At 42.4% G+C, this 25,993-nt stretch overlaps 1 protein-coding gene across 1 annotated transcript in view; it reads left to right on the top strand.

Annotated features, from left to right (window-relative positions):
• CACNA2D3 (calcium voltage-gated channel auxiliary subunit alpha2delta 3) overlaps nucleotides 1–25,993 on the top strand; it is a 795,852-nt gene that overhangs the window by 342,688 nt on the left and 427,171 nt on the right. Inside the window, exons 6-8 of the mRNA XM_032649095.1 lie at nucleotides 16,955–17,086; nucleotides 22,737–22,797; nucleotides 22,892–23,042. Coding sequence (XP_032504986.1) covers nucleotides 16,955–17,086; nucleotides 22,737–22,797; nucleotides 22,892–23,042 — 344 coding nt within the window. The remainder of the gene's footprint in view (nucleotides 1–16,954; nucleotides 17,087–22,736; nucleotides 22,798–22,891; nucleotides 23,043–25,993) is intronic.

Here is a 25,993-nt window from a genome sequence, read left to right as displayed (position 1 = left end):
TAGCAGCTTCAGGCTCCCGGTGCCTTCATAAGCAGAAGTGTTTGCATTTCTTCCCTAGTCAACAGATTGTTTACGGGTACATTTTCACCTAGAGTAACAAACAGTAGTGAACTGTGAAGCTGTTGCTGAGTTTTATCTATAATTGAAATACCAAAGGTAAGACTAAATATAATTTGCTGTTATCTCCCGTACGATACCAAGGGTGTTTTGAGTTTGTTCAATGCTATTTTAAGAAATTAAATGATCCTGGCAGTTCCCTGGTTGCCTTGTGGTTAGGATTCTGGGCTTTCACTGCTGTGACCCGGGTTCAGTCCCTGGTCAAGGTACTGAGATCCTGCAAGCTGTGTGGTGCGTCTCCCCCCGCCAAAAAAAAAAAAAAAAAGAAAAAGAAGTTAAATGATCCTTTTCACCTACACATGTTGTCTCATAAAAAGATGAAAAATTATCTAACAGGATTCCTAATGTAGTCATTGTCCAAAAACATACATTTTAAAACAACTGAATTGAAGAACATTTTTAGTGGGTTGAATGATGTTCCCCTCAAAAATTCATGTCCATTTGGAACCTCAGACTATGACTTCATTTGGAAATAGGGTCTTTGCAGATATTATCAGTTAAGGATCTGAAGATGAGATTGTACTGGATTTTGGGGTGGACCCTAAATCCAATGACCAGTATCCTTAAGAAGAGAGGAGGGCACACAGAGACAAACATAGAGGAGGGCCATGTAAATATCGAGGTAGAGACTGGAGTTATGCTTAGACAAGCCAAGGAATGCCAGGGATTGCCAACAACCACCAGAAGGTAAAAGAGAGGCATGGGGCAATTTCTCCCTTGGAACCTCCAAAAGAAACCACCCTTGCTGACACTTTGATTTTAGACTTCTGGCCCCCAGAAGTGTGAGAGAAGAGATTTCTGTTGTCTTAAACCACCCAGTTGGAGGAGTTTGTTATGGCAGCCCAACACACCAGCCAGGGTTCCTCTGAGTCCCAGGAGACAGTTTCATATAGGACTGCAGGGGGAGGTGAAGGCATCCAGGTCATGAAAAACAGAGGAAGGCTGAGGAACTGTCCTGATTTAGAGGAGACTAAAGAGACAGGACAACTGTTGTAATGTGTGGTTCTGGATCAGATCTGGGCCTGTGGATGAAATTTGAATAAGATTTGTAGATTAGGTACTAGTGTTGTATGAGGTGTGGTTTTGATTATTGGACTGTGGTTAAGTAAGAGGTTAACATTTGGGGAAGCTGGGTGAAGGGTATATGGGATTCTTTTTGTTTATTTATTTATTTTTTAACAATTTTTGCAAATGTTTTGAAGTCTGAAAGTATTTCATAATGAAAATTTGAAACAGAGATACTGTTTGTTTATAGGAGAAAGATGAGAGAGAAAGATTTGGGGGGATCATTTGTGTATGCCAAGAACGGCGAGCTGGTGAACTGGCTAATGTGTATACATTTCTGTAGTGAAAACACAAGCTTTGTTTCTCTGTCCACTAACACTTTTCTCCTTACACTTGTGAGGAACTTATATTCATTTATTTTAAAGCAAATCCCTCCAGATACTCTGAGTACTGAAAATGTCACTCATGAAAACAGACTCCTTTACTTCTCCCCATTTTCAACGGAATGCCGTATTGCTGTTACAGATGAGGGTGATGTATATGTCTTGGGAAATTGATAAATGGAACAAAAAGGAAGGGTTTAAGTTGTAAAGGAGTGCATACTGCACAATTCCATTTTATACAAACAAAATGTATGGAGAAGGGAATAGATGGCTTTAACATCAGGATGTAAACAGTGGTTACCAACAGGGTTAGGGTGGTTTTAATTTTCTCCCTGATCATTTGATTTTTTCAAATATTGAGGATATTTTTGTTAATTATGAGAAGTTATTTTGTAAGGGAAAGAATAAGCCAATTTTTAGAGGGTGATTTGTACTCTCTCCCTCCAGAAAAGAGCTCTATGTTTGGTCTAAGATAAAAAGCCCCAAGTGGAATCTTCTTGCAGAATTCATTTATTATTCCACTCTCTCACCATGTAGGACCAAGGCTTGAGCTATGTTACTGTTCTCAAAGGTGGCCAGCGTGACAGCAGAGCCTGTTTTGGTGGTCTAGTCAAGAGTCTGAAATATCCAGCTGAGGAATGGTCCTTGGCTCAAGACGTCAAGATTTTTTTTTTTGAAACACTGTCTGTATTTTGTTTATCAAAAGGTCTTTCGTATGTTTTGCTTTGGCACAATTAAGTAGATTTTAGAATTTGCAGTTGTGGGTCCATAATATATTCATCCCAAGACGCCTTTGTGCATCTGTTATGTATTTTCATATTGTTTTTGCTAATAGTTTTGGAGAGATTTTAAGCATTTGAACCTTTTTTTCCTCCTTGCTTTAAAGACAATGGCTGGAGAAAGTTAAGGACTCGGAAAGTTATTAATTTTTTGTACCTCTAAGTGCACTGTAGTCCACTACTTCTAAGATGAAAGGGCCCATTTTTTCTTGTCCTTCTTCTCTTCCCTTTTCTTCTTACATAGACTGTGTTACTCAGAAGGATTGGATTGACCCTCTGCTATGAATTTGTAGTGATCCCATATGCTAATTAGCTATGTCTTATCCTAATTCAATTGTAAGAGAAAAGATCTCCATATATACATGGTAAATACATAATATGTTTTAGAGAACAAATATTGAACAACTTTAAATTAAATTAAATATTTGTTTTAAGTAACATGTTTTCTCTCTCTCTCTTTTTTTTTTTTTTGTGGTACGCAGGCCTCTCACTGTTGTGGCCTCTCCCGTTGCGGAGCACAGGCTCCGGACGCGCAGGCTCAGTGGCCATGGCTTACGGGCCCAGCCGCTCCGCGGCATGTGGGATCTTCCCGGACTGGGGCATGAACCCGTGTCCCCTGCATCGGCAGGCGGACTCTCAACCACTGCACCACCAGGGAAGCCCAACATGTTTTCTCTTAAACAATTCTACCTATGATGATGAACAGTAGTTCTGAAACAAACTTTATTATCCTCTCTTCACATCTTTTCTTGTTCTTGCTGTGGAGTCAACGCATATCCTGACCTCACAGTGACCAGGCTAGCCTTTTATATCTTGACCTTGTAAACTTTGACTTGGCATCATGGATGGTCCTTGCTTTCGGACATTCCATGAGTAACATAGCTTTCAGTTCTGGCACACACACTTTGTTATATTCTAATCATGTAAATGCTATTGAAATAGCAGCAACTTTAAATTTACATGCCCTTTAATTCACATACAAAATAGAACCAAGCTATTTAAAAATAATCAAACAGACCAAGGGGTGAAATCATGGCAGATTAAATAAGAAAGCTGAATTCGATAGTATCTGCATAGATGACTTGTCTTCTTTCTAGTTAACTGCTGAAATAAAATTAGTCATCAAATGTGTTAGGACTCCAAAATGTTACTGGAGTTTTGATTTACTTCTGGTCGTTTAAAATATGTTTGAAACTGTTTAATCAAACTGATTAAATAAACCACCATCACTATATAAAAGTTTTAGCATCTTTATTGCTAGAAGACCTTTCTGAATAAATGTTTCCACAAATAAGAAAATAATAAAGTTTGGACTACTAAAATTTTTAAGAAAAGGTTTGTCAAGCCTTGACTTAAAAAGCATGCTCTTATTAAAACTATTCCAGCTAAAATCTCTAAGTAGCTCTGTCCTTGAAAGTTTTGGAGATCAGCTTCCATTTCTGAAGGCCCGTCCTTGTCATACATCATTTTCGTAGCAGCTGGCTTCTCGCTTGGTGAAGTTCCTGTTAAATATGTATGGCCTTGTTGGTTTTATTTTAGTAGCAATACATTTTTTTTTCTTTTTCATTGTTATGTGTAATCTTCTGAACTTGCAGCATTATTTCCCGCAAAGCACTTCTTTCTCTCTGCTTTGAATTTTTTGTTTTGCATCCCAAGAGATCTATCTTTTGCATTAAATTTTCCTTGATAAACTTTCTTCTATCTGCCATGCACTTTTAGAACACTGAACAGACTTCTTGTACACCGGTGTGGTATGGAAATGCTTCACTTGGAAAATGATCCTGCCAGATTTAAATTATTTAGCAGAATTAGTGCTTGGTGAAATCCCGAGTCACATGGGTTTTGTGGCCTCTGAGATGACTCTTTGGGTGTTTGTGACCATATTGGAAACTTGGAGGAGATGTTTCTGGTTTGGCACCCTCTCTTTCCTCTTCCCGTCAGTGCCACTCTGAATTTCTTTCAGAAACCCGTCTTTCATGGTTGCTGGGCTTGAAATCAGACCCAAGACTTAGCATGTTTAAGCCAATCAATCAGCATGCCTCATTCCACTCTTGTTTTGGTTAGCTCAGGGATGGGTTTACAATACTCAAAGTCAATAAAAGTAAGGAGACATCTGAAGATCTCATATTCTACCTGTGAGTATTGTGGGAAAAAGTTTGATGACTGTAAGTGCTGCAGTAGTTCTGTGGCCCCATAAGGGGAAACGTTGGAGATGCTGGGGCAAGGGCTGTAGGGTGAAAGGCCGGGATGTGTGAGAGGAAAGGTCTGAGGATGGAGCCAGCTCAGTTGGATACAGAATAGAAAGACAGAAACCACAGCCTTGGTGAAACCATTGGCAATCTCTGGACCAACCTACCCTTGAAGCCGTCTCTACCCTTAATCTTTTTAGTTCTATGAGCCAGTATTTTTAAAGGGATTTTAATTTGGCTTTTTGGTTCCTTAAATTGGAAAGATTCCCAGCTTGAAGAAGTAGAGGGTGTACTGACATAATTACAGTAGCAACAGTCTTAAGTAGCATCCAGTTGAGTAATTTAGTGGATTAATTAATGTTTTCCATTTCTTCTGCCATCAGTAAAACACTTTGGCTGATGTCTGGAGCATGCTGAATGTCCATAGCTAGCCAACTGCCCCCAGTACTCAAAAGGCCATGGCCTTACATACAATGATTGGCTAAGTGTTAAAAGAAGGTGTTATGTATTATTATAAAAATGATTCCTTGCTCTAATTCTTTTTGGTTATACACATCGTGATCACATCAGAGATCTCTTTCTCTCTCTCTCTCTCTCTCTCTCTCTCACACACACACACACACACACACACACACACACACAGAGTCATTTGGTTCCATTCCCTGTGGAATGGGGTGAGTTATAAATGGAGTGTCCGTCCATTCTGTTCTGCCAACAATATACCTACTTACACTAATTATCTCTATGTATTAATAAAAATACCCCCCCTCAAAAGTGATCCAGTTTGGATAATAAATTATATGCTCATCTAGTTACAAATCATGGAATAGAATTAAACCTATACCTTTGATTTTTCACGAGCTTATGTGCCAAGAGGAGGGGACCATCAAATACCCATCCTTGCCACTCAGGATCTAGTGTGCCTTAGCCGCTGAAGGTCCATAAACTCAATCATTGGGTCTCAATTAATTGGGCCCAACTGCTGTTGTTCAATAGGCCAAAAAAATAGTTGATATAAGCATTTGTGGGGTGAATGAGGTCTGGTGGAAAGATGGCTGGAACATCCTTGTTAATAATTCTTGGCCAACATTATTGGAAGCTGGTATTATTTCTAGTGGATATCATGCTTTTTGGGAACAGTTTGAACTTCCCGTGGTACAGTTGGGCTGGGAGTGGGGAGAGCTTACGACCAGAGGATCTTCGCATGAAAATGAGCATCAAAAGCAAATTCCTATAATGTTCTAGCCATGTGAACCCAGTCCCCTGGTGCCATATCCATCAAAACCACCTTGGCATGAAATTGGTTTCCTCTACAGAGCTCCGTGAGGGGGTGGATCTTCCCCGCAGCTTATTTGCAGAGAACATTGTCTGCTTCTTCGAGCATCTTTCTGCCCTTTCTCAGGCCTACTTCTGACTCCTGTTTACATGTTTCTAGTGGTGTCAAGCTAGAAATGCCCTTGGTTATGTGACCACAACTACATTTTCTTATTTTTGGGGCTGCATGCCGTCAGGAGTTTGTCAGTTTCAGGGCTGGAAGACATAGAGGATATATCATTTATATTTTATTAAAGAAAAACCACAGTTTTCTTTATACAAGGCATGTGTTCACATTTCACCTGCCATCCTACACCCTGGTGTAGATGCTGTTAAAGTTGAGATGTGAGTTACTTAGGCAGGAAACTGGGAAGAGGTGATGAGCATGGCAGCTTTGAGCCACTGGAGCTACATTTCCCCAGCCCCAGTCATTCATGGGCCACACTCATGTCTTCATCTATTTCTGCCCAATGCCTGTTTGATTAATTGATGCTTTTCTTTAAACTGACTCACTCTTTATTTTCACCTAAATAAATTTAGCCTCGTTCTGAGCAATAATCTGCGTACCCATGGGTTTGATGTGTTGCTTAAAATTACTCTAACATAATGAAGTACACAAAGGCTAAAGTCTTTAAAAGTTCCTTTGTGTTCTACCTGAAAGCACTTACCTAGGATGGTATGTGCGGTGTGTGTGTGTGTGTGTGTGTGTGTGTGTGTGTGTGTGTTTTGAGGAGGGAGTGAAGGCAGGGCATAAGCCCCTTTCCATCCATGGTTCAAGAAATAAGAGATTATAATTTTATTCTTCTATTTCAGTGGCTACTTGTAGCTCAGATACCTGGCAGCAGCATTCCAAATTTGGAAAAAGGTAGTTCTCTTCTGGGAATTTAAAAGTAAATTAAGGCATAAAAGACCTATTACTAGATCTGGTCATTCTGATCCCCAAACCCAGGCCATTCGCTAGACAATTGCCTTTCCTTACCCCACTGCACCCACTTACAAAGACCAAGGCTTCCAGCATCTCAAAGGATGACGAGATCCTGGTACAAAGAGGAGAACGTGTCTACACCTCCATCACCATGACCATACCCATCCTGCCACCACTGAGTGGCCTGTTAAATCGATGACAGTGTAGATGTGGGCAGGACTTGCGCTGAAACGCAGGTCAGAGGAGTTCTGTGGTCCTCCTCAAGGCTCAGCTCAAATCTTCCTTCTGCTGTGCCTCTTCTTCCAGCTGGGTCATATTTCCTTCTTCCTCACTCAGAACTCACCTTTCATCCATATCCACCCCATCTTTCCTACCCACAAGCCAATTTTTCAGGCTGGTACCCTGTGACATCTCTTAAAAGCAGTGCAGAATACTAATTCCCTTCCATGCCCCAACCCGGGCCTCTCTCAGAAGCCAGACTCAAGGCTGCATGTCGTCTCTCCATATAAATCTCAGAGCAAATGCAGGAGAGTCAGCTCTCAGCCTTTGGGTGTTAAAAACAAACAGCGGGGGGCTTCCCTGGTGGCGCAGTGGTTGAAAGTCCGCCTGCTGATGCAGGGGACACCGGTTCGTGCTCTCGTCCGGGAAGATCCCACATGCTGCGAAGCGGCTGGGCCCGTGAGCCATGGCTGCTAAGCCTGTGTGTCCGGAGCCTGTGCTCCGCAGTGGAGCGGCCACAGCAGTGAGAGGCCTGTGTACCACAAAAAAAAAAACAAAAACCCAAACAAACAGCGAAGTTACACTTAGCTCTGTTTCCCTTTTTGAATGTCCACAATCCACTTATCTCCCTGTCTGTGGTTTCTGGGCCCGCTGCATGGTGATATGCTACCCTGTTTCCTCTGCAGCCCTCTGCTCCCTCGGCCTCCGATTCAGCTCCTTCCTTTGTCCAGCCGCAGTTCTGTGTCTTCATACCGGCAATATCCCTGACAGCTCCTTAATTGCTACACGTGTTTGTACAGTTCCCTAGCAATTATATTTCAGACCCTGTCAGGGTACCTGCTAGCCTTGGGGCTGTGTTTATATTAAATATCAATAAAAAGCTGATAGCATCAGTGCAGATGGCAGGCTCACAAAGTCATATTTTGATGGGAGCCACAAGATGGAAGGGAGGAATGTTTAAATTCCTTTCTCTCTTCTAAAAGTTTGGAATGAGAGGAGACTTTCTGAGTGAATATCAGGAATGGGTTCTTACCAAATAATGACAGCTATAGGTTCTATACTCTAGCTGGGAGTTATCTTTTTGTGTGTGTGACTTGTCATAACATCAGTTTTCTCCAGAATTGTTTCTTTGTGCGCTTCCCCCACGCCCCCCACCATGGAACACAGGACAAGCCTTCAAATACCCTAGGTAATTTTAAATGCTTGTTGACTGAATGGGTACGTTTATTTGGCTCTACTTTGAGTGGGGTGTATGTGTGTGTGTTTAGGACAGAGGCCTGGGACTAAGGGTCTCTGAGCCCCACCCCACCCTCTCCCCATACCCCCTGCATCGCCACTTCTGAGGGACACTTTCACTTTAGGCGAAAGGACAGCCTAGCCCATCTCAGGCTGTGTAGCTTTTCCCCAACAGGACCTCGGTTCTCCCACCCTTCAGAAATAGTATGCGCCTTCCCAGGAGCTGTGAGTATGATGGTGAATGAGGCATGTAGGGCAGCTGGCACCGTGTGAGCCCATAGCAGTGCCCAGAAAAAGTCTTGCTGAAGGTTTCCAACACCCAAATGTGTGGTCAAGGATTTTTTTTTCTTATGGTTCCCACTCTTTCATGTTGCTTATGAATAACTTCTATCAATTAGGGACACACTGCAAGAACAGCTGGCTGGGATGTACATTCTGAGGACTATTGCAACAGAAAAATTGGTGTTTGCAAATCTGTGACAATCCAACTGTTGGAGGACAAACTCTTGCCTGTTTCCATCAGTAGATTTTCCCATTTGTGTGCCATCTAAGAAGCATGCCAGCTCCCCTTGGGTGAACTCCCCTAGGATGCAGTACTCTGAAGCACTGTCCTCCAGGCTTCCTGCTGTTGAGGACGCCCTGCTTGGATGCTGGGACGATGCAGAAGAGAGCTTCTACCTTTGGAATAAATGCCTGCCTTCAGAGTGCAAAACTTGTTTGGTGAGATTGTCCTCTCTACACCAGTGGCTCCTCTCACTCTGCCACCCTAGTGCAGGCACCATCCTGTCCCCCTGGAAGGACAGTAGGAGCCTCTAAACAGTCCCTCCACCCCCACTCTCCTGCCTCTGCTTGCTTGCTCTCCAAATGGCAGGAGTGTGTACCTGCCCTCTCTTCAAACCCTCCAGGGGCCTCCATTGCTCCTGAGATTGCCAGCAGACTGCAGCCCAGGGTCTTCAAGGTCCTGCTAAGTTCTCATCCTTGATCCCTCCCACCCAAGCTTTTTGTCCTCTGAATTCCAGGTATTTAAACTTGCAGTTGGCAATGCCAGGACCACTCTGCAGCCGCACCTCCGGCCCCACTTTTAATTCCTATTCATTCCTCAAATTCCAGCTTGATCAATAATGTGTTAGGAAGACCTTGCTTAAGAACATGTTCCCCAACATCGTGTTTTGCCCCTTGTGATACTAATCATAACTGTAATCTTACACTTAATTCGATAATTATTGGGTTTTCTGCTTTCCCCAATGGACTATACATGCCTTTGAGTTAAAGGCTTTGCCTGGTTTTCCCCATTGCTTTGTCACCAAATCCTAACACAGTGCCTGGCACACAGTAGTCATTCAGCAGGTATTTTCTGAATGAATGAATAAATGCGTACTACATCCGGTACAGGGGCTAAATGCTTTGGAGAATGTTAGAAAATATGACATGATTTACACCCTTTAAATGGGTTGTACAATGGCAGTAGGAACAGCTACTATAAATGAAACAAGAAAAGAAAAGCCTCAACAAGATTACCCAGGGTGGGGATGTGGGTGTAAGTTGGGAATTGGAGGAGAAGCAAATTTGAAAATGGATCCTGGGCCAGACCAGATCATCTTAGAGCACTGGGCAGTGAGATGTAGTCTCTGAGTGATGGGTTAGCAGAAACTATTGAAACTTCTGGGTCAGGGTGTATGATCTTGCCTTGGAATTCAGCACAGATTTGCAATCAGGATGCCAGGTTCCAGAGAGCCGCAGCAAGGGTCTTGCAAGGATGGTGTTATTCTAGTACTTGTTGGTGGGAAAGGGGTGGCTGTGCTCACCCCATCTCTGAACCTGTCCAAGGTGAGTTTTATTCCCTTTCTAACCAGAGCAAAACCTTAGGGAGGAAGTAGGCTTTGATTCTTCAGCTCTTTGTTAGAGACCTCAAGGGAGACTCAGTTAATGGGACAAGATCACATATCAAATGAGGTGTTTTAAATTAGTGATACCAGCTTAACTACAGTTTATCAGATGCCACTTTAGAATCCAAAGCCCTATGAGATATGCTTATCTTCACTCTAGAGTGTCTTATCCACGATTTTATGCCTTGTAAATGTCCCCTCTGCAAGCAGCCCCCAAATCCAGATGATGATGGTGATGAAAGAGCTTCACTGTGGCTCTGCAGCAGAGACTCCAAGGGGGATGCGTTAGGGGATCCTTGCAGATGGGCTCTACCTTATCTTTATCCACCACGTCCTCTTCAACTCACACACATGCCTGGAGCATTAAGTGTGAAGATGCTGTCAGGGTCCCCAAGAAAGCTTGATCCCAGCCCCCTCCTCCAGACCACCCACTTCATTTATTTGTTGACAGCTGGGGGCAGACAGCCTGCTCTGAGCCACATGTTACCTTGACTACACCTCCCATGCCACCTTTTCCCCCCCACCCCTTACTATCTGGTGAGTAGTAGAGTTTGAGGCCTCCATTCCAGTCTTCTTCCAAATAATAGCTTGGACACAACATGCAATTTAGCTAATCTCTACCTTGGGCAGGTGATGTACTGGGGCAATGGACTTCAATGCTCTGAGGATCAGTTTCCTCATCTGTAAAATGGGGCTAGGAAGAGTAGTTTGTAACTGTCCTGCATAGTCCGTGGCACATTATAAATGTGCCAGAAATGGCAATCTCTGCTGCTATCAGTATCATTATTATTTTGATTTCTATCACATAATTATATTTTTCTTAGTATCTCTGACAAAGACTTGGGAATGGTTTATTCCAGGGGATAAAGAATGACAAGGAGGAAGAAATGCAAGTTTCTCCACAAAAATTTAAATATGTTAAGGGAGGAGGACTATTTAAAGTTGATATACTTCAGGCAAAAAATCCGAACAAACAAGTTCCATCATTGACGTGAAATCCCACTGGGGAATGAGCTCCTGAAGTCTAGCACATCGAGGCAATGGGCTGAGAGTCTAAGGTACCCTCTAGGTTTTGCCAAACTAGTAGCTGTGTTCCCCACTCACTTTTCTTCCTAGCTCCATCCAGAGTGGTTCAGCACTGGGCCATGAGTATTCCTCATCCCTCTCTTCCCAGGACTGCCAGAATATGCCTCCAGATTTGGGAAAAGCAAGCTGCATTTAATATCTAGCACATCAGTAAGTTTAGAGGAAGGGTAAATGTTTTGCTAATAAATCTATTTTATAATTCAACACACATTAAGGGCTATTTTCCAATACATATTAAGTGCTTGATAATTAGCGTCAAAAGTATTCATTATTTAATCTATGATCTATTTAGAATGAACGAGAGAGACGTCATTTGCTTGCTGAAATGGGAGACATGAAACCTCTCCAGCCATTCTCCTCTTGAATCTCGTCCAGCATGCGGGGCTGAGGAAAACTGCGTGGACTCAGTGCCCCCAGTAATCCCTGTGCTGGTGTAATTTTATATCCAGGAGACACACACCTTCAAAGACCTTTAGAAAAGCCCAAGATCCTTCCTCCAGCTTGTTCAAGGCAGGAAATAAATACCTTCTTTACAAGGGCCATACTTCAAAACCCAGTTGAACATGAATTCAGTCCCTTCCCTTCGAACAATGGCTTTTGGGTAACAGTAGTTTGTAATTCAGTATTAGCCTGTAATTGTTCATGTATGCTCAGATCCTCTAGAAATGGACCCATATTTTGTGCTGGAAAATGGCAAGGTTAAATTAATACAGTGCTGCTAATTCACTGGAGGATAAATGATATTGAGAAAAAAGATGAAGGGAGTATCAGGTAACTTTGAGGTCTGGAGAGGAAACTCAAATACTAAGGCATCCATAAAGATCCTGATTGTTTGAAGGGTGTGTCCTGGAAAAAGGAAGTAGGCTATGCTGGCTATAGATTTCAGAAGAAAAGAAATTTGATTTTTGAACCATGAATAAAAGCATGATGGGCCTTGGCACTGGTGGAGCACAGATTACGTCTGTTAGAAAATGTATACTTGCCAGGAAACTTTGCTGATCTGCTAAAATCCTCACCGTGGCCTGCCCACCTCTCCAGCCCCATCCTGTAACTCTCTCCTTTGCTCACAAGGCTCTAGTAATACTTGTGGCTTTGTTGTTTTGTTCCCTAAGACATGGGTTTCTTCCCAGCTCCAGACTTCAGAACTTGCTGTTCTCTTTGCCTAGAAAGTTTTTGCTGGCCAAGGGGGTTTTGAGCTGATGCCTTCTTTGCATTCAGGGCTCTCCTCAAAGAGGTCATTTTTGACCACCCAATTTGAGTAACTCCACTTTCCCCAACTAATCACACGGGGTAACTCTCAAGCCTACCATCCCTTTTACTTGTCTTCATCACACCCATTTCTATTTGGAATTCTCATTTCTTTTCCCTTGTCTCCCTTCGTCAGACTGAAATGTCAGCTTCATGATCTATCTGGTTCAGTGCTGAATGCCTGAGATAGTAGGTGCTCAATAAATACTAATCGAATGAACAAATGGAAGAATCATCGAGAGTGCCTGACCCTGATAATTTGAGGAAGGGAGGAAGACACATAGGTAGAGACTTACCTGGATGGTCCTATGACAGCTGGACTGCCCTGGGTGGGGAGTTGGGGGCTCACCATAGAGCTGCAACTGGTGATGCACCCTCCTGGTGGAGCCCTCCTGCTGCTGGGCACCTATGTGCCTTGTACCACCAGCTTCCGAGGGAGGGCTGCTCTCATTTGCCTTCCACAGATGGAGACATTGGGACACAGGAAAGTTAAGTCACAAGTCCAAAGCCATTAGCTAACAAGTGTAGAGTGAGGTCTCAAACCTGGGATTCCAGCTCCAGAGCCCAAGTTCCAGACTGGTGACTGCAATGTTGGGGTGCTGCCCAGAGGCACGCTGCAGAGAACAGGGAGGAAAGTTGGGAGTCTTCTTGGAACCTTATTTATTTGCTAAGACAAAGCAAATAATGGCCAATATATATGGAGTGTTTTGTATGTGCCAGTTGCTGTGCTAAGTATTCTACATACATTAATTTGCTTGAGGCTCATAATCTCAGATAGGTCACAGGAGGATGGAACTCGGGACTGAAATGCGATGGTTACTCATTCACAGAAATAGAACTAAAAGGAAATGTGTGTGCATGTGTGTAAGGGGGAGTGTGCAGAGAGAACGTTAGCTGTCTGCAACATCAGGTGACCCCTATGTAGCAAAGTGCAAGCTTCAGAGGAAAGCACAGATGAGAGCAGTTATCGGGTGGAAATAAAAAAGGAAGCTACAAATGTCATTTTTTGATGGATTGTATGATGTATTATAAAAACAGAGCAGGGATGTGTGAGTGCTTTTCAGATACAAATTGCAAATTGATCAGAAAGGTGGTATGGGACTCTTACTCTCTAAACTTCTGCTAGTAGTCTGTTTTACTAAAAGCTGAACGTCTGATAAATTTTTGACTGGCATTGGAGGTAATTTAATCTCTCAGAAGGTAGAGGAAACAGGAGGAAGAATTGCTATTCCTGGACTTGATATTGACCAATATGAATCATAAGTTGATGCAGAATGGACAGGACCATTGGGAAAATGACCATGTTATGTGGAGTTCACTTTATTGAGCAGAGAGGCTGGGCATTGACACAACACTAAACATTAAGGGAAATGATTTTAGTCCAGTTTGTTGCACTACAGGTAGGACCCATTGAAAGAGGTCAGGAAGAATTGTAAGCTCATACAATTACAATGCAGACATGAAAATCTGAATTGTTCCCATAAAGAAGAAAAGGGAGAAGGCCTTTAAACATCCTTCACTAGGAAAAAGACCTGCATCTATTAAACTCAGATTTTAAAAACAGTACATTAACAACCATAGAATATGGGTATATTGTATAGGATAATTAAGAGAGTATGAGTACATGTAATGGGTTGAATAGTGGCCTCTAGAGGATATGTCCAAGTCCTAACCTCCAGTACATCCTTCAAAGTGACCTTATTTAGAAATCGAGTCTTTACAGATGTAATTAAGCTAAAGATTTTGAGATGAGCTCATGTTGAATTTAGGGTGGACCCCAAATCCAGTGACTGGTTTTCTTAAAGAAAAAAGAGAGGGAGACTTGACACAGAGACCCACAGAGGCCAAGTGAAGATGGAGGCAGAAATCAGAATGATGTGTTTATAAGGCAAGAAACGTCAAGGGTTGCTGGCGACCACCGGAAGCTAGGAGAGAGGCATGGAACAGATTCTCCCTCAGAGCCTCCAGAAGGAACCAATCTTGCTAACACCTTGATTTTGAACTTTCGGCTTCTGGAATACATTTCTGTTATTTTAAGCCCCCACCCCCACCCCAATTTGTGGTAATTTCTTACAGCAGCCACATGAAGCTAATACAGTTCGTTAAACCCCTTAGATTATTTTAACTAGACCATATTTTTTAGTGATTCTACTTCCCTTATTCATCATACCCTGGGAAAACCAAAGCCTTCTGTTCTTAAAGAGACATAATTTCAGAGCAAGATGTGGTATCCAAATGAAGTGGATGAAATGATCCTCAGGCACTACAGTTCTTTTTCAGTTTCTGAAGGTGCTCACAATTGGCAGAGGGAGGAACAATCTTAGGTTAGTAGGGCCATCTGGAGATATGGGCAGCCTTTTACTACCCCCAGAGAAATCATGCTCAAGAAAAAAGAATTGTCTAACTGGAAACTGGTGAACTCCTTAACATATTCAGACAGGGAGCCCGTGAAATGGAATTTTCGCTTCTAATTGTGTAAGGTTTTTATAATTGAAGTTATTGATGGAAGAGGCAAGAACCGTGGATTTTTCACTGTCTTTATTGTATTTGCACCTTCGTGGATTAATTTAAGTGGCTTTCGTAGCAAGGAGTGAGTCACAGTAATTATTGTAAAGCTTGGACAGGAACAATAAAGAACTCCATTTTCCAGGATGGTGAGGATAGTCTTAACTCAAAATTACTTTACAGGAAAGAGTTGACTTGATCATTTTCACTCTCCCAGTCTATGATGTGGTTTATTATAGTTTACAAGAGTTAGAGCATTTGCCCTTGAGATGAGAGTTAGAATCCCGCTTGCCTGTTGAATCCGTGTAAGTGGTCTGAAAGAATGAGACAGGCTGGAGGTAAGACAGTAAGACAAGGCGCCATGTCTGTCCACTGGGTCAGGCATCATATCGCGGCTCTGTCTCATCCTCCACATCTTGTGGGCAGCCAGCTGGTAAAGGGCAGGCAGCTGAGGAAGAGGAGTGGCTAGCACAGTGCCAACAGTGAGTTTCCTTGCAGTGTACCTAATTTACATAAGCATTTCTAGAGTTACTTTTTTCATTGGCTTGCTGTGCAACTTATGGGCTGGACTGAGGGAATCTGTCCCCATACCCGCTGTCTGTGTAGTATGGAGGGATCTTTGGAATGAGGACACCACAGTGGGGTTACTGTGATTCACAGTTCCACAGGGAATTCTGGTGAGGGTGCTGGACTCCAGGGGAATGGACTAAGCTCCCTTGATGACTTTGTGAATGCCTGTGGCCATTAGTCCCTTTCTGCCAATGTGTTTTACCTTCCAAACAGGCCAAATAATTGGGTATTATCATCCCCATTTTACAAATAAGGAAATCACAGATAAGAGGCTTTGCCATTTGCTAGTTGGGTGTTTTAGGAACACCTAAAACCCGACCTCCTGGTTCTCCGTTTCCACTTGTATAGCATGGAGAACAACAGTGGACCTGCTGTGGAGGGCTGTGGTGGGGGTGAAAGGAGTGAAGATGAGCGCAGTGTCTGCCTTGCAGGAAGGACTCAACAAAGGTTTCTGCTCCTCCTCCTCTTCCTAACTATTAACATGCTCATCCTATTGTCATCCTTACCCTCATCATACTGGGACTGGACAATTATCTATACTCTTGAAACAAAATTTTGCTGAGTGTTGCATTATTTTGAAACAGGATCTTCCAAGGTTAAAAAAAGGTGGACAGTTAAAGAGTATCCTCAGTGATCCACCATACTTTGATCAGTATGCAAGAAGTATATATTTTCTGTCTTTGTCTTCACTCTTAATTCTCATCTGTGGACAAAAGACAAGGGGTTATCTTTGGGCTCCCAAGGGTGAGGAAAAGACATTTGCTCATGGGATGACAGGGCAGAAGAGTAGATAGTTGTCTGGAATTGGAGAACAACCTTTTATTCATCAGTCCATCCATCCATCCATTCATCCATTCATCTCTTTATCCATCCATACATTTTTGGAGTTTCTGCCACGTGCTGGTCAAAGGTGTGCAGCAGGAGATCAAAGCAAGATTGTTCCTGCCCTTATGGAGCTCATAATCTGCTGAACAAAAGAGGTAGAGAGATTTAGTTATGTAATTCCAATTTACTTAGTTATTTATTTTTAAAGCAGACTTTTAAGTTAGAGGTGGAGAGAATTGGAACAGGGCTGCGTTGGCTGAGGTGACTGCAGTGCCAGAAAACACATTTTTCCTGTTTTCAATGCTGAGTTCTGACTTAGGAGCTGAAAAGTGGAACAGAATGCTAAGAAAGTCTCTCTTTGCTTTCTCTGAACTATTTGCTCAGCCAGATTGAAAGTAACCCAAAAAGGGATGTGCCTTTCAAGTGAGGAGTCATCAGTAGAGTCTCCTGGGTGGCTTAGAGGGCTCAGGCAGGATGGGGAAACTCTAATGTACATAAAGCTGGAATTCCCAGGAGCTAAACATTTCGGGAGCTATAACTTTCTTCACAGCTTTCTGCAGGATGGGCCCCATGGTGATATCTGCCAGCTACGTGGGATGCCAGCTGGGGTTCTGTTTCACTTTGGTTTGTAACATTCCTCTTCTCTCTCCCCGCCTTTTTTCCCCAGATCCAGCAATTGTCAATGGGGTTTATTGGTCCGAGTCCCTAAACAAAGTTTTTGTAGATAACTTTGATCGTGACCCGAGTCTCATATGGCAGTACTTTGGAAGTGCAAAGGGCTTTTTTAGGCAGTATCCAGGTGAGTATCCCTGCATTGAGAATTATGATTCAAGTTACTGATCCTGTGATATTTTCCTTTAGGGTTAAGGGTTAACAATTTTTTCCCTTCCCTTACAAGAAAATGAAAGATTAAGTTCAAACCTATTAAATCTGTTGTCAGGGTACAGGACAGGAATGCAGTGTGGCATCTGCATACGTGTGCACACCCACATTTGGATCTACGTGTGGTTTCAGCATCTTCCTCAATAGAGTTATTCATAGAGCTGCCACCTAAAGTGAGGTATTGGAGTGTGAAACGTATCATATTTCATCTTTCTGGACAAGAGATTGCTTTTATTACTATTACTACTATTACTGTTATTGTTGTTATTATTACCAGGGAAAGGAGCAACCCATAATCGGCTGAGTTAAATTCTGACTGAAAAATGTAAGAAATGAAAACATTTGAGCTTAGGTTTCCCTACTCTAAAGCTGACTGCTCCTGAAAGGAGAGGTTGAAATGGCCAAAGCACTACTGACGTCAGTGCCACCAAGAGCACCCTCAAATGAATATGTTTGTCAGAGTTTGTCCATCGTGACTTTGGAACAAGTGTTCCTTCTAGGGTCTTTCCAGGCCTCTGCTTTGCAACAGGAATTTAATTCTGGCTTGGTTTGAATTGTAATTAAAAAAGGAAGTTTTAATTTTGCTTACAAGTTGTGAAAACAGGACTCGAGGCTGCAATTGTGCCAACAGTACAGCTGTAGAAATTAACAAGCTCAACCTAAAAGAAGGAAAAAAAACGCCCTGCATAATCTTGGAGCAATTAAGTGGAGTCTTTTATGTTTTCATTAAGTAAGCCTAGGCACCTGATGTCTTCCCACTTTGAGGCACAGAGACTGCCAGCCTCTGCCTTCAGGAGTTGTTTGCCCTGCACTTGGCATCTGTCCCCTGAGACTTGCCTGCCGAGTGCCTACTTTGCCAGATTATTCAACATTTCCCGAGAGCTATGTTCAGCAGGGCATGCATGGTTCCTCCTGGAGCTCACAGAAATTTAAACAATAAGCATTCTATTAAAGATAACATTATAATAAACAGTGGTCTATTAAGGTTCCAGTGTCACCAAATTGCAATCTGCTTTGATACACTCAACGGAGAGTAAATTTAAGGCAGATGTTGTGAAAATAGAGCATGGTGGGGGGCTGATCCATCAGGGAAGCCACAAGGACATCTTACCATGTGGCATTTGGATGAAGGTGGAGCAAATAAGAAGAAACCACAGATCATCTGTTGTCTCCACCAGCAGGAAGTCTTCAAACTAAATCGAAAGTTTCAAATTTAAAATCTGATAATAGAGATGTATTAGTCATCTCGGGCTGCTGTAACAAAACACCACAGACTAGGTGGTTTAAACAACAGACATTTATTTCTCATTGTTCTAGAGGCTGGGAAGACCAAGATCAAGGTGCTGGCAGATATGGTTCTTGGTGAGACCCCTCTTTCTGGCTTGCAGACGGCTGCCTTCTTCCTGTGTCCTCACATGGGAGAGAGAGGAAGCTCTGGTGTTTCTTACTCTTCCTGGAAGGGCACTAATCCCATCATGGGGGTTCTACTCTCATGACCTCATCTAAACCTAATTGCCTCGCAAAGAAAATTACCTCTCAATACCAGAACATAGGGTTCTTCAACCTATGAATGTTGGTGGGACACAAACATTCAGTTCATAACAAAAGAAAATCCTCATAAAGGGTTTCTCTAATTGGAGAGATTAATTTATGTACAAGATTTTTTATCAGTCAGAATCAGAATAGTTGACTCAGAAATGCTTACAGTTCTTTTATGATATTGGTGGCAGAATTTTGTAAAATTTCTGCATATTTTCTTTGTGAATAAAGACATAGGTCACAGTCCTCCAAAGGGCTTCACTGCCCTGATACATGTCAGTGCTCACTCAGTGCTTGGTTCTGAACGGAGAGTACACCTCTTGTTTCTTGGACATAAAATGATTGTTAGATGAGGAATCCATGGGCGTTTTTTGCTAGGATTTTTTTTTTTTTCTTTTTAGGATGCTTCTTTTCATGTTTAGAGTGGTACAATAGTATGAATCAGTGCTAAGTGTAAATGTCGTAAGCAGAAGGGAAGTTCTTTCATTCTTACGTAAGTGTGTCCTGAGTTCTTGCTTTGTTCCAAGCCCTGTGTGGGGCCCTGAGGATAAAATGGTGAGCTAAGCGGAAAAGGTCACTGCCCTCGCGAAGCTCCCTCTTGTGGGGAAGTGCATTCGTCAGAGATTTTGGTTGCCAGTGGCAGAAACGCAGTTCCAGCCAGCGCCAGCAGGGAACACATTCATTGAATCACCTGACTTTCAGATGATGCTGAGTTAGGCTCTGCTCTGTTGGCCCTACTCTTCATTTTCATGTGCCAAGAAGATTATGAAGACATATGTTGCCTTAGATGAAATTGATTTCCCTCCAATATTAGTTTATAATACCTTTGGGAGAGAAACAATAGTATATAGGAATATTGTACAATATTTTACATTTAATCAGATTTGAGCATTTGAGTCTGCAGTAGAGATTTTGACATTATTTTCAGTTTCACCTGTGGATATGCTGAATGTTCTAGGGACCTTGTCTTGTGAAAGCTGAGGAAGGCAGGCCGAGGAAGGCAGGGCAGGCATCACTGATGCCGGTCCTGAAGTCTGGAATGCCGCCGAGAGAAGGCTGAATGGCAGTGAAAGCTGCTGCTGAACTGCACTGTTCCTTTTATCTTGAGAGTCATGCCCCAGCCAGCCTGGGAGGGATCCCATGAGGCATTGGACACTTCCAGAAATGATATGGCTCCTGAGGGTACTCCTTGGTTAAGTGACAGTTCCTAGGATCGCAGAGATTTAAGATGAACCAACTATTATTTCTCTGGGATTTGATTACTTGAACATTTTCAAAATATCTGTGTGTACAAAAAATTACATACTAAAATGCTGAAATGTCCTAGGAGAGACAGTACCATCTGGGACAGGGTTTCCTGAAGGTTGTCTCCTAAATCATTTTGTTGTGAGATTCTTAGGAAAGGAAGGGCTCAATGGTCAGATTAGTTTGGTAAATGCTGCCTCTTGCTGCCCCAGCAGCAGAGGTTCAAGATGAACATAAGCAGATTAAAGGTCCTCAGATGTTCCTCCCCTGGCATGGAAACCAGTTTTACTTTTATACACTTAACTCACACTAACATACAGTAAATTCTCATGGAACCTCCTTATGCTGCCTGTGTAAGGAAGAGAATGGTGGCATGGGATTTGGGAGATCAAGTCCCAGTCCTAACTAGAAATCTCAGGAAAATCTGTTGAACTTTGAGAGCCTTGGAGTCCCTGCTATGAAATGAAGATTTGGGCCCAAAGGTTAGGTGTGGGTGAGATGATCCTCCAGGGCCCATACAACCCTGTCTTTGAGTCAAAGTGTGACCTTTATTGTTATATGCAGGGCAGCTGTGCCTAGAACCGTGTTGAGGTACCGTCTTCATCCCCTTAGTGTGTACCTCCTGTCCTGACCAGGAAGGGCGTGGGCCTCCTGGTTCCTGCTGTCACCCAGGCTCTTTCCTTGCTATAGACATCCTCTCTGCACAGCCACACCAGCCTTCCTTCAGCTCCTTGAACTTGACATGCTCTTCTCATACCTTGGCAGACATGGTTCTCTGTGCCCGGGGGTAATCTTCTTTACCCTGTGGCCACCCCTCACTTTTGTTTTACAAGTCCTATGCTTCTTACATGTAGTGGGTTGAATGGCATCCCTCCAAATTCATGTCCACCTGGAGCCTCAGATGTGAACTTTCATGGAAATAGATCATACTGGATTAGGATTAAATCCAATGTAACTGGTGTCCTTATGAGAAGGGAGGACATACAGACACAGAGGGAAGACAGCCACGTGAAAATGGAGTAAGAAATTGGAAAGATGAGCTACAAGTCAAGGAACACCAAGCATTGCTGGGAGCCACCAGAAGCTAAGAAGAGGCAAGGAAGGATTCTTTCCCTAGAGCCTTTTTGAAAAGCACCACGTTTCAGCAGTGCATGGGTGGAGTTACAAGCCCATTTGCAGGGAAAGGACCTCAATCCAAAAGGAGAGCATTGAGTGTTATTAATTCCTTCTTCCTAGGCCCTGGCCTAAATGCTAGGACAGTAAAACAGAATTGCATGTTTTCTCCCCCAGTGGAGCACGTGGTGATAAGGCTGTGATGGAGGAAGGGTGGCAGAGTAGGGGTGAGGTGGAGGATGATCAGATATGGTTGTGGTCTAAAAACACTGGCCACAATTCAACTCAAAGAATGTCCACTGAATGTCTACCATGCATCAATACATTAAAAAAAAGTCTCTTTATTTGGACTCAAACCAGTTCTTTGTGGAATTACACATTGGAACATTACCTAGCCTCACTATATATATAATTTCATTATGTGTGAAGACTGTCATCCTAGCTGTACTTGGCTTTATACAAATGTAGTATGTCAGATGTTTTTAAAATAAATTGCATTCTTCTCCTTTAGTGTACAATATATTATGTCACTTTTATTTTATCTTCATTACCTAATAACCTTCAATTGGCAATGGCTTCTCATACTTCTGTTTTCCAATTTGTTACAGAGAACTTTTAAATTAGGTCCATTTGCACGTGGGAAATGTAGGTACAAGGAGGACAAAACAAAATGACTCTTTGGTTTACAAGCTGCCATCTCATGATTATCTCTGGAATAATTTAGTGATGTTATCTTAAGCACGTGCCTGTTATTAGCCCGGTGTGGTCCAGAAAACTGACCCTTATTAATTGGAAAGGAGAATCTCAATGCTACAAAGTCAGGATTTTCTCCTGTGAAAATAATTTTTCTGTTTTATTTTCTTAACTCCAAAATCTGTGTTTCTAATCCTCCATCCCTGAGCAGTACTGATGGTTGAAAACAATGATTTTCTATCTTATTTTTAGGCAGCAAACCCTTTTCTTTTTAAATGAAAGTTTATTCATAAAGATTAAGTTGTAAATAGAGCATGTGAACCTTGGACATATCCTGACCAGTCTGCAAGCCATGAGACTAAGGATGTTGGATCCCATTTTACGTAAGGAGAAAAACCCCCAGGCTTCAAAGACTGAAATTGAAATTTTATTATGCAGTATAGTTAGGGCCATTTTATTTCATTTCAGTGTAGAAGTCCAAGACAAAACAGAACTGAAGAGAACAGACTTGTGTATATTCTGAGATGGAAACATATTGAATGCTTTCTACCCCCCGTGCCCTAGACATATACCTATCTGGGTCCAGGGACGGGGCCTGACCCTGCCCAGAGATCCATGAATGATGCAGCCAGGTCCAGCAACTTGAAGGACAGTGAGAAATGACCTTGGCTAACTTTATCATTAGCCATGGGAAGGGGCTGGAGTCATGTCCTTTCTTGATGGACAGTGGGTTACTAAAGATGTCACCACTCTCTAGCAGATCTTGGAGTGCCTGAGTAAGGCCGTGTTTGCTATGGTGTTCCAGCCCTAAAGCACCTTCCCAGAGTTGGTGATGGAACATTTGATGAGCTCCAGGGTCGGTGTTTGCATGTGATTTTTCACCGTGTTCATTCAATCAGCAAAGCAGAGCAGCCTTGAAATGCTGTGAATAAATATTTGAAGTTTCTGGGTTTCTTATAACTCTATTTTTCTTCTAGGGATTAAATGGGAACCAGATGAGAATGGAGTCATTGCCTTTGACTGCAGGAACCGAAAATGGTAGGAAACGGTCAAACCTCTTAGTTATTTTTTAAAAGAGGAAACTTGCCTAGAGATTCAGGATTCATTTTTACTTAATTTTCCTCTGATCTAGGTACATCCAGGCAGCGACTTCTCCGAAAGACGTGGTCATTTTAGTGGATGTCAGTGGCAGCATGAAAGGGCTCCGTCTGACGATCGCAAAGCAAACAGTCTCATCTATTTTGGATACGCTGGGGGATGACGACTTCTTCAACATAATTGCCGTAATTGCAGCTGTTTTGTACTTTCTTTGCACTTTGAGTTCATGTGATCTTTTATCAGCAAGCAGTTCACATTCTTATTGATTTTGTATACATAGCATTAGATGCCCTAGGATGAGGTCTCATTAGTCCCACGTGCGTTCACTGAATCGTGGTATTGGAGGGATTTCAGGCACTGGGAAAGCAGTTGAGCACATTTTTTTCTCACCTAGCACTCAGGCACTATTATCTGGAAGAGTAGCACCAGATTTAGTTTTCCTGGAGAACCAACCCTTTCAGAACCTTGGGGAATTAGACCTAGCGAGATTTTCCTTAAACTACTAGATTTTCTCATGTGGAAATTAATTTTAAGCTAGGTTAGTCTGATGACAATGATAGTAACAGTAATCATGATGGTAAGACAACGAAAATGTAGAGAGCAGTTTAAGGCTCATAGGGTACTTTATCTCAGCTTCAGAAACAAAAGTGGCATTTATTAAGTGCCTACTGTGTGCCATTTGCCTACTCTCCATATTGGTATTATCTTCATTCCTCACAGCAGCCCTAGCGTGTAGGGGGTGGTTTTGGCATTTTCTCAAGTGAGGTTGCAGGGATTGAGAGTGTCAGTAACTTGCGGAGGTCACAGAGCTGGGAAGTGGGAGATCCGGGAACCAAGCCCGTGCATGAACACACTGCCTGGGCAGGAGCACTAATTCAGGAGTCCATCTCCAGTTCTCTATCCTCTTCTCCCCCGTTCTCTGATATAAGTCTCATCATGTTCCTTATTTCCCTCCCACTCTTTTCCAAAGATGATAGCCACAATGAGGCTGGTTGTTATCCTTGAATACTTAGCTGGGTGCTTCTGTGTGATGGTCACCTGTGCTTTTCCACATCACCTCTATCTGGGACTTGGAGTGGCTGCAGCAGGCAGTGGAGGCAGTGTGGTGAGAAGACAGAGCTTGGCTTCAGGGATGGGACTTAGTTTTGAATGCTAATTTGGCCACATACAATGCCGCGTCTTGGGATGAACCACTTGAGTCTGCCTCAGCCTGCAGCTGTGATGCAGGTGCAGTCACATCACTTCCAGGGTCCCTGCCAGGATAACCCAAGCTGGTACACAGGAGGCCAGTGTTAGGGTATGAAAGAAGGGCTGCTATTTGAAGAATGAGTGGCATGGACATGCTCCAAGAATGCTGTTCCTGTGTCTGCATGGCTTTTCCGGGCCCCTGAGCAGAGTGTGTCATCACGGAACCCTATTTCTGGGCAGCCTTCTGCATGGGCATAACATCCACTTTTTATTTTTATTTTTTTATAACATCCACTTTTATTCACTGGGCAGAGGACATGGGTATTGAAGTGACACTGGGCTTGCAGAGGGGATCGCTTGGTTAGTGTCCTGCCAGCTTCTGATGAGACTTGGAGCAAAAAGGCACAACAGCAGGGCACCATGATTTAATAGCTTCAGATTTTAAAAAGCCCTAAAGAAGAAAAGGAAGAGAATAATAAATTCCATGGGAACAGAGGTTGGTCTTGTTTATTCAGTGAACTATCCCCAGTGCCTAGGACAGTACCTGGCAAATAGTAATTTAAATCCTTGTTGAATGAATTATACCAGCAGCTGCTTTCCATGGAGCATCACTGCCAAGTGTCCCAGTGTAGATGATCTCATTGGATATTCACCCGAACTCTGTACCGCATAGCCTGGAGACAGAGGCACCAGGAGGTAGCAGCTACTGCCTTTAGGTCACACACAGAAAAAGTGGCACAGTGAGGACCCAGAAACTGTCCAGGTTCCCCTTGTCCTGTTTCCTGAGCAGAAGTGAAGAAAATATAGTTGAACCACTCAACCATCTTACTGTAAAACTGTATGGCCTCAGGCATAGCTCTTTGAAGGAGATTTTTCAGACAGAACTTTGGGTTTCCAAATCAAGAAAAGTTACTTTAGTTACCAGGCTCATTGTGAATATGCAAACCTGGGCTGATCCTCACACATCCTGAAGCATTTACAGATAAGAAGCTGCTAATTTGGGACTATCTTTCTTTTTAATCTTTAATTACTCAATACAGAAGTATCAGAAATCTGCATAATAAGAGCTAGCTAATTACATTGTGAATCCTTTATCAGTCAGGATTTGTTGTTCTGTTAACAAAACCAATCGATTGAAATAATCTCTGTAAATTCATTAAGATATACAAACAGTGTCAACTCAATAATGAAGAGAGGGTGATTAAGATAATTAAAAGTAGACATGCCAGTTATTATAGAACAGCTAAGGAAAAAAAATTTCTTTTTTACCCCAAATTGGCCCCTTATATAAAGAAACCCATTAGAGGGCCCATTAACCCTCACTGTACATCTGTTTGTTAGTTTTCAACATAAATGATCAGTTTCAAGACTATTTACATAATTATTTCGACAACTAGAAAGATACTCTGAACTTTTTCATTTGAAGCCTCTATAGTAAAATCATGAACTCTATTCCCTTAATGGGATCAAATATGTTTGAATTTATATTAAAAGCCTGAGGTCATAAAAGGAACCACTAATTAGCAGTAACTCTAATGTATTGATTGCTTTTAATATAGGCAACATATGTAAAAATTTTAAACAACTCAGAAATGTTCCCATTCCCTTTCCATTTGGCAAATATTCTTCCAAATTTTTCTGTATATATATGAACACATATTTTTCCCACAAAAATAGAATCCTGTTTTACAGAATATTCAGCAACTTGCTTCTATACTTGTATTGTATCAAGTGTACCTGAAGAACAGAGCATTCCATCCTCTATAGTTGACATTAATTTTTTAACCAGTCCCCCTTTGCTGGACACTATGCTGTTACTAATCTCTTTTCTACTCAAGAGTGCTACAGTGAATGGACTCATACATATATTTTTGCAGGATTGGGTGTGCTTCTGTTGAATAAACTCTAGAAGTGAAATTGTTGCACCGAAGGAGGGTCTGCACAGAGT

The sequence above is a fragment of the Phocoena sinus genome, chromosome 11 (assembly GCF_008692025.1).
Source record: "Phocoena sinus isolate mPhoSin1 chromosome 11, mPhoSin1.pri, whole genome shotgun sequence".
In the NCBI taxonomy this organism is placed as follows: Eukaryota; Metazoa; Chordata; class Mammalia; order Artiodactyla; family Phocoenidae; genus Phocoena; species Phocoena sinus.
This window is presented reverse-complemented; position numbering and strand designations above follow the sequence as displayed.